Raw genomic sequence first — 17,045 nt, forward strand, 5'->3', positions numbered from 1 at the left:
ATTAAAACAACATTATACTGAAAAATTAGCAATAAAGTCCAGACATTTTTCGAGACACTCAAACAACTTTTTGGTATCCGAGACATAACCAGTAGTGCTTTATTATAATACCACCCTTGACCCCCCTATTTTCTTTCTTTCAGGTTGTCAAAATCGGCTTAAAAACACCCTACGTCATAGTTATTACTCACTTCGTTACGTGGTCAGAACAACATTTATTTCGTGATTCTCAATGAGCACCGCAAAAATTCAGCCAAGGAATTTTGAATTCACAATTCAGAAGTATATCATTTTTTTCAAAAAAATAAATTTCAGGCTTTAGCACTAACAATTGATCAAAACTAATCACCAATTTAAATTGAAAACTAAATTCAACAATTTGAAAAAAAAATCAAGAAACTAAAACAAAATTGGAACGATCAGTAGAAACTATAATCCTCCTTAATCAACATGACAAAAATTGCTTGAAAGATTTATCGAACCCAAACCAACTACAATCTCCTATTGTCAAGTTCATACGCAATCTAGATAAATTCTATCTATCATTAATTGAGCTCACAACTCTCTCTATTCATTGTCTTCAGCTATTTCGTGTTCTTGAGAGTCTTTTCGGTCATTGACCGGTTCTTCCAAATGGTCGCTTTTAACTTTCTTTGCAGGTGATCCCATTTCGATTTCATTTTCATTCACACTTTTCAAAGCACTTTCAAGCTTCTCAAATTTCAATTCAGTTGAATTGAGCTCCGTGTTCGGTTCAACACTCGCTTCTTGTTTAACATTACTGGACAATTTCGAATTAGCGTTTGACTTTTCGGCAGCCAATTTTGCATCATCGGTACTTTTCGCTTGATTTGGACCTCTGTTGTAATTCGTTTTCACATGAATAGCTTCATCAAATTCCTCTGGCGAACTACTCGATGGAATGTCGATATCCATGATTGCCCTGGACCCCGATGACTTACAAGCTCGGGTTAACTTACGTCGTGGCAAACTCGCGAGGAATTCGTCTTCGCTTTCCAGGTAGTATCTTAACAAAAAAGAACGGTTATAAAACACCATGCTTGTATCACGAACTTCAGCTGTATAAAAAAAAACAGCTTCTTTAGTCTACTTACAAAAACTTTATTATCTTATCCTAAATGCGGCAAAAAAAAGAATTTTTCGAATGACTACCGCTCTAAATTGGGATGAAAAACAAAATATTCAGACCATTTATCTCGACACCACGAAACTTTTCATCAAAACTTTCACGGCAGATCAAATCAAGACTGAATGATGTTCATTTATAGTACCTAGATTAGAACAAAGAAATACACCTGAACAAAAATTTGATCTACACCTGCGATACTCTGTAACAAACCAAAAAGGATATGAACCAAAATTTTTGAGATAGTGAAACTTTATACTTCGTGAACACTTTATATCTAATCTTGCCTCCACAATTCAAAAAAATCGCACAAAATTAGAGACGTCTTCATGATTAGATTAAAAAAGGAAACCAACCAAACGGTTCAATCAAATATTTTTCCTCATTCTTATGTAAAACTTGCATCTACTTAACGATTACCCCCCCCCTCCTCCAATGGTATCTAGTAAAAAAAAGCCACCTGTGTAAATAAAAGCAGTAAATTACCACTAGAGCTGTATTTAAATTCGAGTTTTGCTGCATCCTGATTTGTCGAAAATTCGCTTAACTACACCTACTTAACAATTGACCCCTTTCTTCAAAGGGTGCGGGTAATTGTTTAGTAGATCCTAAAACTTACCTCGAACTGTGCTTAGCGGGACTCCGGTTGTACGAGCTAGTTCGTTTTGATATTCTGTTTCTTTGGACTGAAGAGAAGCTGTCTCGTTCGCTCACTGGAATGGAGAAGTCATCCTCAACTTCACTCAGATTTGTGGGGTCGAACTCTGATTCGTTGTCATTTGGAAGTGCACCTGAAGCAGCACTTGTTCAGTGCATGCCTAATTGTCAGCCATATCGGTGACCTTCAGACCTTTTATCGGTCGGAAACCAGTGTTTTAGGTGGATTATATTTTTGACTGATTGCAGCTCAAACTATGAAATGTGCAAAAAAGCTGTGGTATAAATACAATTTTTGTAAATCATGATTTTAATTTTGACCAGATGTAGATTTTGTGTTTGGAGTTTCATGCTAGACGATACGTTCTTCAATTTTAAAACTTTTAAGCCAGTCGAGCTTTATGCTAAATCGATACATTACCAAATAATTATTGCAAATTAGTCATTAGCGATATATTCGCTACATGTAACACTGACGTTCTTATTCGTATTCTATCAATTAGCAGATAACTTAGCCGCTCATTTAGACCAGAATATGCATAGGAAAAAAATGATACTAAGAAAAAACAAATAACTGAATAAAGGTAATTTAACCGAAAAACAAAGAAGTCTAACACAATTAAAATCAATAATTATTCAAATTGAGAGTAGAGTGGAAGGACGAAAGGCATCTTCTATGCCTATATATTGTCTACCCTGGGTAGTTTAAACCCAAATTGACGGTAAACAGCATTTTAATTGCAAAAAAAAACAGAAAATAAAAATATATAAATATTTACAACATATCATTTTATCTTTCTTCGTACATCGTACCAGGAAAAGCAAGGAGATTAGACATGAGATCACCCAAATTTAGTAGCACAAATCATTTTCATGCAAACGAGAAAAATATATATATTATTAGTGATAAAACGAGAAAACAAATGATTTATTTTCGTAGACTTTTCGCTGTTTCTTAAAAGCAAAATAGGTTTATTAAATTTATTTTAGAAATTGTTTCTTCAAACTCAAAATGAGTCTCTGGTCACTTTTGAAAACTTGGATCGTGATAAAAAAATAAAAAAAAACTATTGCTATTTTATAAAAATCAATTGAGCTTCCAAATTTCAGAAAAATCGTAATTTCTCGAAAACAAGAAGGCCTTTAGAATACATATTTTGAGGTTGAACCAGCAGTCTTACGCAAATGTCATGTAGCATCTAACCACACGGTTTCAATTCAAAAAGGCAAGGAAAAAAGTATTAAATCTTACGAGTTATGTGAATTAACAAAGAACGGTAAAAAACATTTCACAGAAAGTGGAAAAAATAATAATTCAGAAACAAAAACGTAAGGAAATTTGCAACTTTCTACTTACAGACAAAACTAGTATAATTTCAGATACGAATATACTCTTCATTCACTCTTGAAAAATTTTTTGAATTATATCTTGGTAACTAAGTAAATAATTGTCCTTAAATTTGTGAACAAAAACATTTTCATCAAGCGAAGAAATTTTGACATCAACTGGTAAAAATCATTTTCACTCAAAAATTTCAATAATTTCGAGCCTCTTTTAATGAGAGAGCAGAAACTTGATTTTTTTTTGCAAAAAGGCAGAACAAATGTACAAAAATTGGGTTTTATTGTGTTATATGAATAAACTTAAATGCAAATAAAACAATTCAGAAAAAACCATAAACAGAAATCTCGTGAACGGACTACATTTTTTTAGATTAGAATGATTAAGTGAGACTTTCGAACTTTTCTGATGTAAATCATGCGCAGAAACATTCGTTGCATCGTGATCACTTAGTTTATAGAAAAACTGGTACAACCATGAGCAAGCAAACGGTATTGGTTAACTGGTTTCATAACTGACTGATAAATGTGACTGAAATATATTTTGACAAGAACTGATTTTGTTACAAAATGTCGCATTTTTGAAACAATACCACAATACGTCACAAAATTTGTTTTCATTTTCTGAATATGCTGAAAAAACGACACATTTATATCTACTGGTACACATCTAATACACTTCTATTAAATGAAAATTCAGGACTATACGCAAAAGTATCGAGGACAGCAGTAGGGTTATTAGCACTTCTATTTCTCGAAATTAAAAATGGTCGTTTTTATCAACAATTAAAGATCACTTAATAACCTTCAGCCAGTTAGATATATCTTCTATATATGGCTGAAAGTATTCAAGCATTATGCTTTCGCACGCAAAAGTAGAGTCATCTGCAAATAAAAGTGTTCAAATTTGAAGCTGAATGATGCATATCATCTATATAAATGAGAAAAAAAAGTTCAAGTAAAGATCCTTGGGGCATGCCAGTGCTAATTGTGAGCCAATTAAACGTGGTATAGTCTATTTAAAAAAAACTATCGTCTATCTGATAGATAGCCTTTGAACCAGAGGTAGCAGTTGCCACGAGCTTCATAAAACTCCAATTTCAGTAATAAAATTGCATGATCAAGCGTATCAAACGCTTTCTTTAAATCATTGAAAAAACTGCATTTCATATTTGTTTCATATCCTAGCCTTATTCTCTTGGTTAATTCAGCTGAAACAACAATGGTTTTATATTTTTGGCGGAAAATAAATTGGTGTTCATTAAGTATTTCGAATTTTTCGAGGTGATCATAGAGCCGAGAGCACATGCCTTCCTTAATAATTTTAGCACATTTAGCTAATAATTGATCGGCCTATAATATAAAGATTCAAAAAATTCAGGCAAAAGTTATAAGGTTAATTTAAAAAAATCTATTCAAAGAAAAAAAATAATTATCAAAGTTTCAAGACAATCTGCCTAGACATTTTTAGGAAAATTTTTATAAAATGTGTTATCTCGGAAACTGAAAAGATTCGAGCAGCCACATTTTGGGGCCAGTCTGGCTATACCTAAGACATACTTGACAACGCCACACTTTAGGAATGGGAATTACAAAATTTGTGAGGTTTATTAAACCTAAGTTTTGTGAAAGCTTTTGAAAAAAAAAAACGTAAACGCCATGTCTCGAAAACCAAAAGGAATTGATCAGTCATATTTGGAACACAGAGGTACAATTTCATAATTAAACCTGACAGCACACATCCATAGAGTTGATGTTTTCAAATTCGGTTATGTTTTCATTTTGAGTTTTCGAAAAATAAATTAAATCTTTAAGAACAGAATATCTTGGAACTTTTAAGGTTTTGAGCATTCATTTTTGGAGGCAAGACTTGACACCCCTCAGAGTAACCTGACAGCGCTCCACTATAGGGTGGCGCAAGATTTAAAACTCATAAGATGACCCTGACAACTTAAAATGAAAATCTCCCAGATTTCGGGTTGAGCTTCAGAAAAGTCAATTATTGGCATAAAAAAGGCAACCATAATTTCCCTCCCCGTAAGCGGCCAAAAATCAAAAAAATCCAGAAAATTCTCTAATGGGAGACCAACTTATGGCATAAAAATTGCAACCCTAAACTACACTCCCGCTAGCATGCAACTCGGTTGCTAAATTTTCAAGTCAAAATGAATATTGAATTTTTTCCAAGTTTTCTGAATTTTGAACCATATGTGAATTCGTCTATATCTCTTTAACTACGAGCTTCTGCAGTGTGAAGTTTGGGCATTGAAATCACAATCTCAAAGTACACCCGCGTTAGCATGCAACCATGGGTACAAAACTTTGAATTTCAAATTTGTTTTGAAGTGTTCTGCAAATTTTTAGAATTTTTGAAGATTCAAAACATCGACCATGTCTTTTAAACTACGAGCTTCTGAAATTTATGTCGTGGCATTAGAACCGCAATTCTACAACACACCTTCGATAAAAAGCTATTTTGAATTAATATTTTTGAAATATTCAAAAAGTAATCGATGTTCAAGACAAAGTTTCTGAAAACTTCTGGATATTCTGCCAGGACATTTCACCTTGACCTAAATGAAGACTTTAATTTGAAATTCTTCCAGCCTTCGGAAAAAATTCGCTTACACATTGTCAGTGAAATTTGTTTACCCTTGTTAACCGATTTAGTCACTATTGTCCCCTATAAAAATCGATTAAACATTGTGTCCATAGTTTTTGGCGTTGCGTTTAAATAATAGATTTGCTATCACATTTGTGCAGGGGTATAATTTCGGCGTTTTTAGCGACTGTGGAAATGTACCAGAGTGGAACGAAAAAATTGTAAGAAATCTCAGACAAACGCAATTACATGGCAACCTTTTATGAAAAGTGATACTTTACTTCGTCAATGCGGCATCATTGCTTAGGTTTCAAGTTATTGATTATGTTTAAAATATCGAAAAAAATGAGCAATCATAATGGTACAATGAATGCCTTAAACTCTCAACCCACTTGAACTGTTGATCAGTTTCAATAAAATCGGCCAGTTTTGTCCCTATAGATGCAAAATGCTCGCTGAAACAATCGGAAACTCGGCAGGGATCAGATATAATTTCTTTTCAATCTCACTTGCTGTTATAATATATGATTCTGACAATTATTCTATTATTTTATTTATGATTTTGTAAACTTGTTTCGAGTCTCCAACACAGTTATTGAAAAAATCATTTGTTGAAAAATTAATCTTTCTTTGACTTTCGAATAAGTTTTTCGGCCTTTTGCCGTTCCCGCAAAAACTAATATTTTTGCTTTAAATATTTTTGTCCTTTTCGAATTCTCAATATCGTTGGTTTCATTTCAATATGACTTTTTCAAAAACTTTTATCAAATCAAGCTGCGTTGGATTTACACATTCTTTTCGATGTTTTGAGTGGTGTAAACATATTCATTGATTATATGAGGCAATGACTAAAATTGTATGCAATAATTACATTCTGTGCATGGAGTAGAGCAGAAGATTCCAAGTAGAGTCTTTGTTAAGGCAGGGATAGGAACTCGGTGAGAGGTTTTTCTTATTTCATTAATGACATCGCGATATTCATATTAAGTTGAGTCGATCGTATGAGTTAAATAAAACCAGATTTTAATCAGAAAAACATTCATCGTCTATCTCTTTCGGACTGTTAAAACTGACAAAAAAATGATCAAGACATGTTTTAGAGGTTTCACTGGATCTTGTTATTTTTATATTCAAGAACTGGAACCCGTTGGCGTTAGTTGAACATCGGTATGATGAAGTTATGTTTTTACTTTATAAAACATTAATACTAAAATCGCCTGCCAAAACAATGCAAAAGTTTTAAAATTTGAGAGCCGTTCCAGAGCCTTATCTAATTCGTGTACGAACTGTTTTCTATTATAACGAAAATGAATATATGCTATCATTATTAATATTATTATTATTATTGTTCTTTGACCAAACATTTCAACTAGGACCAACACTGACTCAAGTAAATCAGACATCAGATCTTCCAAAAAATAATTACATTATCGCCCAGCTGTATCATCGTTCCGCCGCCTATAGTTTTCTTGAATTTGTTATAACAGTTTAGAAAGCTTTAATTTTGAACTTATCTGGTTCATCTTTTTCTTTTAACCAGGTTTCAGTAAAACATAGAACACTGAAAGGAGACTGCTTAGAAGTGTTTCCAAACCCTGAAGATGTTTTTCGATTGAGCGAACGTTACCTAAAACGATTTTAAAGAAATTGCATTTATCTTTAATGCACTTGGATTTTGATCATACCTCAGGTTCCGATGTCATTAGAGGACATTCCGGAAAAATTATAGAAACAAGATTTGACATCTAGCAAGGAGTAGTTCAGGAATTTCACACCTTCAAACATGCCTCGGATTTTATATAGCTTTTAGTTAAACAATACATTTTTAAGAAATAGCATAAAACCTAGCAACTAAACGCCTTATTTAAACTCCTTGCTAGAAAAAATATGCACTACCTTTCTTTGATTTCTTTTCATTTGAGTTGTAATCCAAATAAGCAGCTGTGAATTCTTCACCTCTCTCAGCAGCAGGCTCAGCCTTCGGAACAATCTGTGCCTGTTCATCTTCTTCCTTATTCCTGTTGTTTTCTTCATTCTGATGCTCGAAGCTGATGTTCATTGTCTCAGACATCTCAGATAATTTTTTTTCAGGCTTTTTCCAGATAAGATTCTTTTGAAGACAAATTTCAACAAAAACAACACAAAAATCTGAAGGATAAAAATATATATTTCTTTACATATATAATTAAAAGCTCAAGACATGGTTTTCTTGTTTGCAGGTTTTTAAATTAATTTTAACATAACCGACACAAACATTTGAAACAAAAAAAAAACGGCAATTTTGCCTATTTTTTTGAGCTCATCAATTTAGAAGCACTTTGAATAGATAAAACTCACTGATAAAAGATTGCTTTTTAAGTTGAATTACTTGGTAAGTAGAGGCAATTTCTGAGAAAAAAGTTCAATGATAAAGAGGGAAGTTGGCAGAGAAAAGTTTCTGTCTGCAAATAGGTTTCTTTCTGACTGCAAATAGGGTTGACAGTAAATCTACTAAGATCAGATTAAAAAAAGTATCAATAGCGTCCTTCTCGATTCCAGAAACACGTAAGCCAGCTACCCTCTCAATTAAGATCTGAACAGATTTATGTACAATGCATAAAATTTACAATTTTGTCAAATTCACAATTTATCGCTTCAGATCCGCTCAATGAGTTAGCATCTGTTAACCGCCAGCAGCTTTATTAAGTGCATTAAGACAAAGATAGAACTACAAAAATGACCTCCAAAATGAGGACAAAAAAAAGAATAGATTAAGTGATTCACACGATGCTTATTTGGCAAATCTTGTGGAAAGGGATAGAAGATTGATTCTGTGACCGGTCAAAATCATCCAACAAAAAGATCCTGCCATTCAAACGTAATATGGCATCAGAACCAAATGAACCACAAACGACGCAATAATTAGGCCATTGACCCACACGAAGGCTGAGCCTTAGCAGAAACGATTATGTCTTAGCTATAGACAGATTCGATATAAAATGTTTCAAACAGTACTCTAAGTTCTTTGTTTTCATTTGCCTGTGAATTGTCAGATAGGCATTAATTTAACTGGGTCTTATTGCTTGATTAAGGGAAGGTATAACGTATTTGGATGAATTTGACTGAGCACCGGTTAGCTTAGCTCTAAGATTAAGTAGACATGTTAGCAAACTTCCTTCTGAAGTTCTCAGCAGCGACAAGTCCCAATTCCATCGGGAATTCTTCTCCCTTTACTAGAGGGGCTATTGTGTCACTTGTTCTGATAATAGCACCCAGATCATTCAGCTTCTGTTTCGTTTCTGATATAGCACTTAGATCAACTCCACGACAAGCGTCTTCCACTGAAAATGTCCAACTATTTATAAAAGTTTAAAAATTGCGGACTGTTTTTCAAAAAAAAGTCCAATCAATATTGGTTAAGCTGCAAAAAAAAACATTTTCAAGCAGCTTGAAGTTATTTTTTCACATTTAATTTTATAACTTGTTCTGCAGTTTAAGTCCAATTTTTCTGAAATCGTACCACAAAAGAAAGCGCACTGTCGTCAGCTTATTCAAGATGGAATGGTTAAATCGAAGTAGAAGAAACCCCTACCCTCAGAAAATCCCTACGATGGTTAAGGCCTGAGACAATTTAAAAAAGTGATCTACTTAACAATCTCCCACCCCCTTTCTCAAAAGAGAGGGAAATTTTCAAGTAGATCCAAAACAAGAAAGCACACTTACCCAACACAACCCTGAAGTTATGTTTGCACGCATGTGTGGCTGTGAAGTTGACACATATATCAGTGGCCAGTCCACACACATACACATCAGTCACATTTCTGCTCTTCAGTTCATCCAGCAGTCCAGTTGAGGTCACTTCTCCGTTGTCCCAGAAGGCGGAGTAAGAGTCAATGCAGGGGTTGAAACCTTTGTACACTTCAAGGCCACCTTCGATTACCTTCAGATCCTGCAATATACGTGGGCAATAACAGAAAACACAAAAAGGTTACCACCGTTTCAAAAGTTGATAATTCGTTAATATGGTTCAATTTTGTGTATTGCTTGCGAAATAGCTAGGAAAGAAAGAATTTCTCTGAAAGTTTTGAATATGTTTCAAATTGTGATGTCATCGGAAAAAAATCACACAAAATAATGGAGCCGATAGACAAACCTAGCCAACAGACAAGACAGATGGAAAAGAGCCAATCAAAGCAAGTAAACAAAAAAACTTCAATTTTCGACAAAAGGCTCTTCGAATAGAAAAATTTACAGAGGCGAAGCCTCGGTTTGCAAACAATAGCAAGAACACAAAGAGCAGCTCTATGAAAGTGCAATAAGAAAAATTAGATACAAGCCTCAAAATAGAAAAAAAAATCGGCTATGTCTCGCTCTCGGGTTCGAACTTGTGACCTAGAGTTATGAGTCTCACTCGCTAACCACTCAGCCACGAATGCTTAATGGGCATCAACTCTATCAACATATAATGCAGAGAACAGATACTATGCAATTTCGAATGCTACAGTGAAATTTCCAATTAAGTGAAAACTTTCATTTACCACTTTTCTTTGCAAGTTATGTTAGAAAAAAAAGGTTCGTAACATAATACAAAGCTGAGCGCTAGTGTAATGATTGACACTCTTTTGATAAAACTAATCCTAGTTGAGAAAATTAGATCAATAGGTAGAACTTTGATTTCGCTGGAAAAAAAATCATCGCCATCTATATAAGAGTCTGAACTACGTTCATCGATTCTTAACAGTAATAAATACATGTTCTATGAAAATCTCAATTAACAAAAGAAAAAAAATATTTTCTGCTTCCTCTATCTCACTATTTTTCTTTCTCGGGAGAGCTATTATCTATCTACCATTCTCGCAGTGCAACGGAAAAAGCTGCTCAAAAATCTAGCATACCATTCATTTATAAAACAGCCAATCGAAGATTGGCAAAGAGTAATGAACGCAAGAAAACAAAAAAAACACTGACTAGGTTTTAAGAAAATCTCAACTTTCGAGTTTCAAAGAAAAAAAATAGATGGCCTTTAAGCTCTGTGAATTTCTCGAACAATTTATGATTGCCGCTTTTTTGATAACATGAGCCCAACTAGAGAAAACAAGATCAATAGGTAAAGTTTTTTTTTCCTCTGGAAATCTTAAAAATAAATTCCACTTTCGAAACTAGAAATCGTTCACATTTTTTCGCGGAATTTCCACGTTCGTATTTGGATTGCTATTTGAGTCACTTTCAGCAGATGAATTTCAAGTGAACTAAAAAAAAGCATATATATATCTAAAAGCATTCATAAATGCATCAATATGTATGGATGCGCACTTGTAGTTATGATAGACACACTTGTAGTTATAAAAGTTTTTCTTAGAAAAAGTCAACAAAACTTAAAGAGCCTTCACTACGCTTACTCTTAAAAACCTTTTAAGCAGAGGAAAAAATTTCAAGTCATACAAAGATTTCCATAGCCGTGAGTTAATTAGTTTCGCTTCGCTAACGCTTGTTGTGTCTCACTTACAAGAGCTGCCTAAGTATACAGAAGACATCAGTCGGCAATTTTCAGCTCGAAGGTGTTGTTCAAAGCTGTTAGCCAAAACTCAGTTCGATAACTAACATGATCCTCGATTAAGTCGAGCTTCCCTTTATATTCGCAATAACTGATTTGACGTATACGTTGGCTGAAAAACTAAAAAAAGATGATAGTAGCCGGGGCATTTCCAAAAATCGGTGTCTACCTTATGCAGTTTGGATCCTTCCGATCCCTGGATGCAATGATCTGGCCACATAGTCTGTTCCAGCGGCGGTCGACCATCGAACTGCACCCTGTCGAACATGCAGACTGATTCCCACTGATCTGGTGTTGGTCTGAGCAGAGTATCTTTGTAGGTTTTTAGGTTCGAGTGGAATGATATGTGATTGTGAGGGTGCCAGTCGTAGCTAGAAAAAATGAAAAAATTTCAACAATTGAACAATAGATTAGAACAACAACAAAATTAGTAATTAGTAACTGTTTTTTTTAATACAAGTTAACACATAGGCGAAACAGAGATTTGTACCACTTAAGATACAACACAAACATAGAAAAACATTAGTTGAAAAAATAGGACCACCAAAAACGAAATTCCACGAAAAACCAAGTCTCGATAGAAGTTCATTCAAGGCAAACATGCCAGACATTTGAAAAATAAAATCGCAACGGAACAAAATTTGAGAAGAGAAAAGTTGAGCCAAAATAATATGATTTAAAAAAAATCGTTTTAGGTCCATCCCCAAATTACAATGAACAAAAACTGCATTTAGAAGTAGACTGGTTGTTGCTTGCAGTAAAAGAAAAAATCGTATTGTGGCAACTAAACCGCCAATCTTTGAACAGACACCAGTTGAGCCGAAATTATGTTTCAGAGAAAAAAAATTTGAAAAAAAATTTAAGTCTCCCTGAAACTACAATGAAAAACATTTGCACTTGCAACTACAATGAAAATTGCTTAAAACAAGTTAAATCCGTAATCCATAAGCCAACAAAACCAGTGCAGACAAACGAAAGCCCGACAATTCGATTTGAACAGGAAAAAAAATTTTTGCAATTGCAAACTGAAAAAACAAGGTACTTCTCAGAGTTTTAATTGAATAACTCAATGAAATCAAGACGTCGGGCTCTTAAACTGTCACTAAGCAGAAAAAATTTTTCAAAAAAAAATTAAGAAAAAAAATCTAATAGAAAATTGAGGAAAAACTCACTAGTCCATGACCACAAACCGATTGCTACCACAATCACCGTTATCAACTGCCCAAAATTACCAAAAATCACAGACGATCGATATGCATTCAAAAGAGCCTACTGGGTTAGTTTAGAAGCTTCAACAGAATCTGAATTAAAAAATCCCGTACTGATTTAGTCATGTTAAATAAATTGTCGAGCAATGGTACGATTGGTTGTGAAAAAAATGACAGATTTCTACCAAGAAGAGCCGATCATAAAACAAGCCTTCAACTACGAATTTCGTGGACGTCTACCTAATGAAAAATCTTCGAACAATGAAATTTAAGTCAAAAAAAGGTTTTGAAAGATAAGATGCAAAAACTAGAAATTAAAATCTTCTGAAGGTGAACTACCCGACTTCGAAAAATAATCTTCGGAAGCAGAATTTTCAATAAAATCCGGGCACTTCTCAAATGCAATTGAAAACACCGACAATATCCTCATACCGAAGAAACCGGAAGTGCTGAGTGAACGAAAGAGACTAAATAATGTGAACTTATCAATTACTACTTCGTCGGCACCTTAGGCAATCAAAGCCACCTTAAAATCATATTTGGACCAAACGACGAACTGATCAGATTCACAGTCGATTAAAGTCAAGTGAGCAAAAAATAAGGCAATTCAATTACTATAAAACCATGCGATTCGTCAAAATAGGTAATCTCCTAAAGTCATGTCACACAACATCGAGAAAATCATTCACTCTACTTTTCTCATTTATGCCTAACCAAAAATACTTTCCTGGAAAATAGAAAATCAGCCAAGTAACCCCAATGTCTAAGGAAGCAAAAAAAGAGGTTCGTTGCAACAGACCCATCAATTTTCTATGCTGCTGCTCAAAATGCTTGAAAAAGTCATAATTGACAACTCTTGTGGAGTGAAAGATAAGAAACAAGAAAGTTAATATAGATTACGCAAAAGAGGCTCCGGGACAGTTCATCTTCATTTCTTTGAACAACTTTACAAAAAAACTATCAACAGGACGCTAAATTTTACAGCACTGCACCTGGACATCGCTAAGTCATATGAAATTGTACCTCAAGCAATCCTGCTTATCAAGATAAAAGCCTTTGGCGTCGGATGAAAACCTCGCTCAATCATACTCTAGTCCCATGTGCAGCAATAGCGCCAAGTTAAACACCTATACCGGATATGTAGTAACCATAGTCGCTTATGCATCCTAAGCGTGATTCCCTGGTAAAGCAAATATGGAGCAACTTCAAAGGGTTCCAAAATGAAATGAAATGGATTCTAGGGTAAAAGTAAGTAGTTATAAGGAAAAGTTGATTAATGACAAAACTCTCCCACTCAGCCTGTATATCGAAATGCACAATATATTAAAACTATTAGCCATACTCGAACACCAATACGACGTCCAGCTACATCGAACAAAATTTCAAAGCTGTGGGATCACTCGACAATCATTCAGAGATCAATTTCAAATACCAAAAAGCAGATTACAAAAAAAAACACAACTTTTTCAGTCAATTCTACAACTAGTTTATTCTCGCCTGTTCCACCTAACAAAAAAAGTGAAAGAAATAACATTCAATTTATAACCAATGTTTTACATATTTGTGAAATTAGAAATGCAGTTGTCAACAGAAGCAAAACAAAAAACAGGAGCGAGAACAAGACAAAAAAAGCTCTATTAAGTTCACTGACAAAAAGTAGAAATAAGTCTCGAATTAGTAAAAAATCGGATACGTCTCGGTCTCAAACCTACGACCTAGAGATAAAAAACCTCACGCATTAACCACTCAGCCACGGACGCTTCATTTATGACATGACAGCCACAAATAAAGCAGAGAACAGATGCTATGCAATTTCCCATGCTGCAGAAAACTTTGTATAAGTGAACAGTTATTTGAGAGTTAGGTAAGAAAAAAAAGGTTCGTAAAATTCACAACGCAGATGGCTATTGTAATAGTATAACAGGTAAAAAATAATAAATTTATAAAATCTTACGTGTAGAAAACGTAGTCAAAAACCACGTCGTCTAAGAGCTTGTTGATCACAGGGACAACTTCAGCTCCGTCTTCTTTTGCTGGACAGGACGATAGGGCCAGGGATCCCGAAATGAAGTCATTCTGTACATCAACGATGACAAACGCCGACACTGGCTTGATCAAAACTTGAATGAAATTTTCCCAAATCAATTTGAAGTCGTCTGAAGACAGATGACCATTTTTGCTTAGTGTGACACACTCGCAAACTTTATTCACCTAAAAAAAGGATCAAAGCACTTGATTACTATCTACTATTCTTTGAATAGATGAGGACTACAAAAAAAATCTATCTAAACTATGTTAATTCATACAAAATTCTCAGAAGCAAAAATATCTGCTCTAGTTTAATGGTATACAGGCCAACCTTTAAAGGCAAATCAAAGCTATCATTTCAAACATTGCAACTCAAGATGCGACTGCCTTAAGAAAAAGCAACCAAGGCAACTGTGCTCTCAAAACTTTTTTTTCAAGTTAATTTTAAATCGAACTGGGTACTACTATGATAGAGTGGGCCCTCGAAAAAGCAACTATGATAGACAGGTCCCGCTTGCATTTCGCTTCAACTTTACGGTTTAAAAACCATACTTGGATTGGCTTATTTGTCATCAAAATTCGATTTTAGCGCTTTTTAAAATTTTCTACCTTAATATGAGAGGGGAGGTTTTACGAAACAAAGAAACTTAATATTCCTTTGAAAATATACTGCGACATCTTTCTGAATGGCGAAATCATAACTGTTAAACATTTCTCAGCCCTATGTGTCTTATTCGCAAAGGAACTGGTTATTTTCAAAAGACCACTCTATCATAGTAGTACCTCGAACTACATAGATCTGGAGATTTTTAAAAGAAACGGGCCAATATTTCACAGCGAGATCTTCGGTTTCAGAACTGCATCTCAAAAAAAAAACAAAGAAACTTCGATCGAATAAGCAATGCCAATTATTGCTGACTGTAAGTAATTCTGTACAGCAAATAAAGTTTTTTTTCTTCTTTATTTTTCTACACTTACGCTCTCTTCAGAAGGATCGGAGAACAAAGACCGGATCAATTCTTTCAAAGAAGAAACAGGCACTTTGTCATTTTCAGCATACTTTTGAAAAGTTTCTGCGAAACTTCTCGCCATCTACTTTCTGAAAGCATCAAATTAATCCGGCAACGAAGTCATTGTCCGATATTCATCTGCAAACCTCGAAGACAAATTCAAAAAACTGACGATTAAAAAAATGAACTTTTAATTGCAAAATGATAAGCAATAACATGGTGAAAGTGTAGTTCATGCAATTTTTGTCTAATATAATATTTAAAGAATAATAATCTAACAATATCTCAGGGAAAAAACATCAATGGTAAAACGTTTTCGACATTGTGTCATCATCAGTAACTAAAAATAGCAAAATTGTACAAATTAAAAGGACATTAAAAATAGGAAAACTGGAAAGCAATTAGAAACAGATAGAACTGTGATACGCAAGTTTGATTGGAACAAACCACTGGAATGTGGGACAATGTAACAATGTTACAGCTTCAGGGTCAACTCGCGAGCCTTGTACTCTTCCTTCCGGTTGATTGAAGGCTTTCTATGGTTGATATGCAATGCTTCCATGGTTAAAAGTTTAGCGGAGTCTCTTGCTGTGTCAATGATCTTTACTTCGCAGCTGCCAATGGTAACACCACACCAATTGAGGGTGTTCTATTGTGCTAGTATCTTTGGAATGTTCGTGGACTCTAGTGGCTAGGTGGCGGGTTGTTTGCCCGACGTAGCTAGACTGTCATCTAGATCAAGTGATTTCGTAAACCACGTTGCCATGAACATTCTCTGGTATTTTTGGTTTCAGCGATGTTAAGGCTGTCTTCATCTGTCTAGTTGTGAAGATAACAGAATAATCGGCCGTGTGCCATTCTGCCAGATGACACCGCGCAACCTTCCGGCGACACGAGAAAAAACTAATAAAGGCCTTATTAACGAAAAAGTATTGCGAAGGAGGGTAGGAATATTCTGGAATTTTTATTTTCAAAATTTCGATTGAAAAGTGAATATTTCTGAGAAATACAAAAAGACGGCCATTTTGACGAAAAACGACGAAAAATCAGAACAACGCCAAATATTGTGAAAAACGGTCGCACAAGAGACGGAAAATACGAAGCCTCTTATCGTGCTAACAACGCACGATAAGACCCTTATCAGCGAAAATTGGGAGAGAAGGAAGCTTCAGTGGGGAAGGAATATTCCACGGAACCCTCCCGTGCCACGAATTGGAAGAGATAAGAGCGTTATCTCAGGAATGAAGAGAAGAGGTAAATTACCAATGTTATAAAAAGCGTTTATATAAACAAAATAAAAATTAAGAGTTGAAGTTTGATACTTTGAGCGCCTCGGCAACGCATGCAGCATTTCCCCGTTGGACGGCGATGCCGATACGCTGTTTTAGGAAGGCAAACGATCTCTTTTCTCCCGTCGCCAGGGCAATTCTCTTAGCGATTGCTGCTAGAGTTTTGTACGAGTCTTCATCCGAGGTTCTCCACTGCAACTGGTTCAAATAAACACGATCTCGGCAGGTTT

At 34.8% G+C, this 17,045-nt stretch overlaps 2 protein-coding genes across 2 annotated transcripts in view; both read right to left on the reverse strand.

Moving 5' to 3' along the window:
• Positions 1–305: 305 nt before the first annotated feature.
• Positions 306–7,891, reverse strand: LOC134853137 (uncharacterized). Its single transcript, XM_063869086.1, has 3 exons — positions 7,644–7,891; positions 1,767–1,938; positions 306–1,027 (listed from the first exon to the last, which is right to left on the reverse strand). The coding sequence occupies exons 1-3, from the start codon at positions 7,816–7,818 to the stop codon at positions 568–570; spliced, it is 807 nt and encodes a 268-aa protein (XP_063725156.1). The 5' UTR covers positions 7,819–7,891; the 3' UTR covers positions 306–567.
• A 366-nt stretch (positions 7,892–8,257) lies between these two features.
• The window catches only part of LOC134852943 (nicotinamidase-like), a 484,331-nt gene continuing 475,543 nt past the window's right edge, over positions 8,258–17,045 (reverse strand). Inside the window, exons 2-6 of the mRNA XM_063868818.1 lie at positions 15,495–15,617; positions 14,443–14,699; positions 11,450–11,651; positions 9,450–9,675; positions 8,258–9,067 (exon numbers count right to left, since the gene is read on the reverse strand). Of these exons, the coding sequence (XP_063724888.1) occupies positions 8,877–9,067; positions 9,450–9,675; positions 11,450–11,651; positions 14,443–14,699; positions 15,495–15,608 (990 nt within the window). The 5' untranslated portion in view covers positions 15,609–15,617 and the 3' untranslated portion in view covers positions 8,258–8,876. The remainder of the gene's footprint in view (positions 9,068–9,449; positions 9,676–11,449; positions 11,652–14,442; positions 14,700–15,494; positions 15,618–17,045) is intronic.

The sequence above is a fragment of the Symsagittifera roscoffensis genome, chromosome 8 (assembly GCF_963678635.1).
Source record: "Symsagittifera roscoffensis chromosome 8, txSymRosc1.1, whole genome shotgun sequence".
NCBI lineage: Eukaryota > Metazoa > Xenacoelomorpha > Acoela > Convolutidae > Symsagittifera > Symsagittifera roscoffensis.

What these genes read in the sequence shown, in the direction of transcription:
- LOC134853137 (XM_063869086.1), bottom strand. Translation starts at nt 7,818, where the DNA reads ATGTCTGAGACAATGAACATCAGCTTCGAGCATCAGAATGAAGAAAAC. An exon ending in TGAAAAGAAATCAAAGAAAG is followed by an intron (nt 1,939 to 7,643) that starts GTAGTGCATATT and finishes GTGCTGCTTCAG; the next exon opens with GTGCACTTCCAAATGACAAC. An exon ending in CCCGCTAAGCACAGTTCGAG is followed by an intron (nt 1,028 to 1,766) that starts GTAAGTTTTAGG and finishes TTTTTTGTTAAG; the next exon opens with ATACTACCTGGAAAGCGAAG.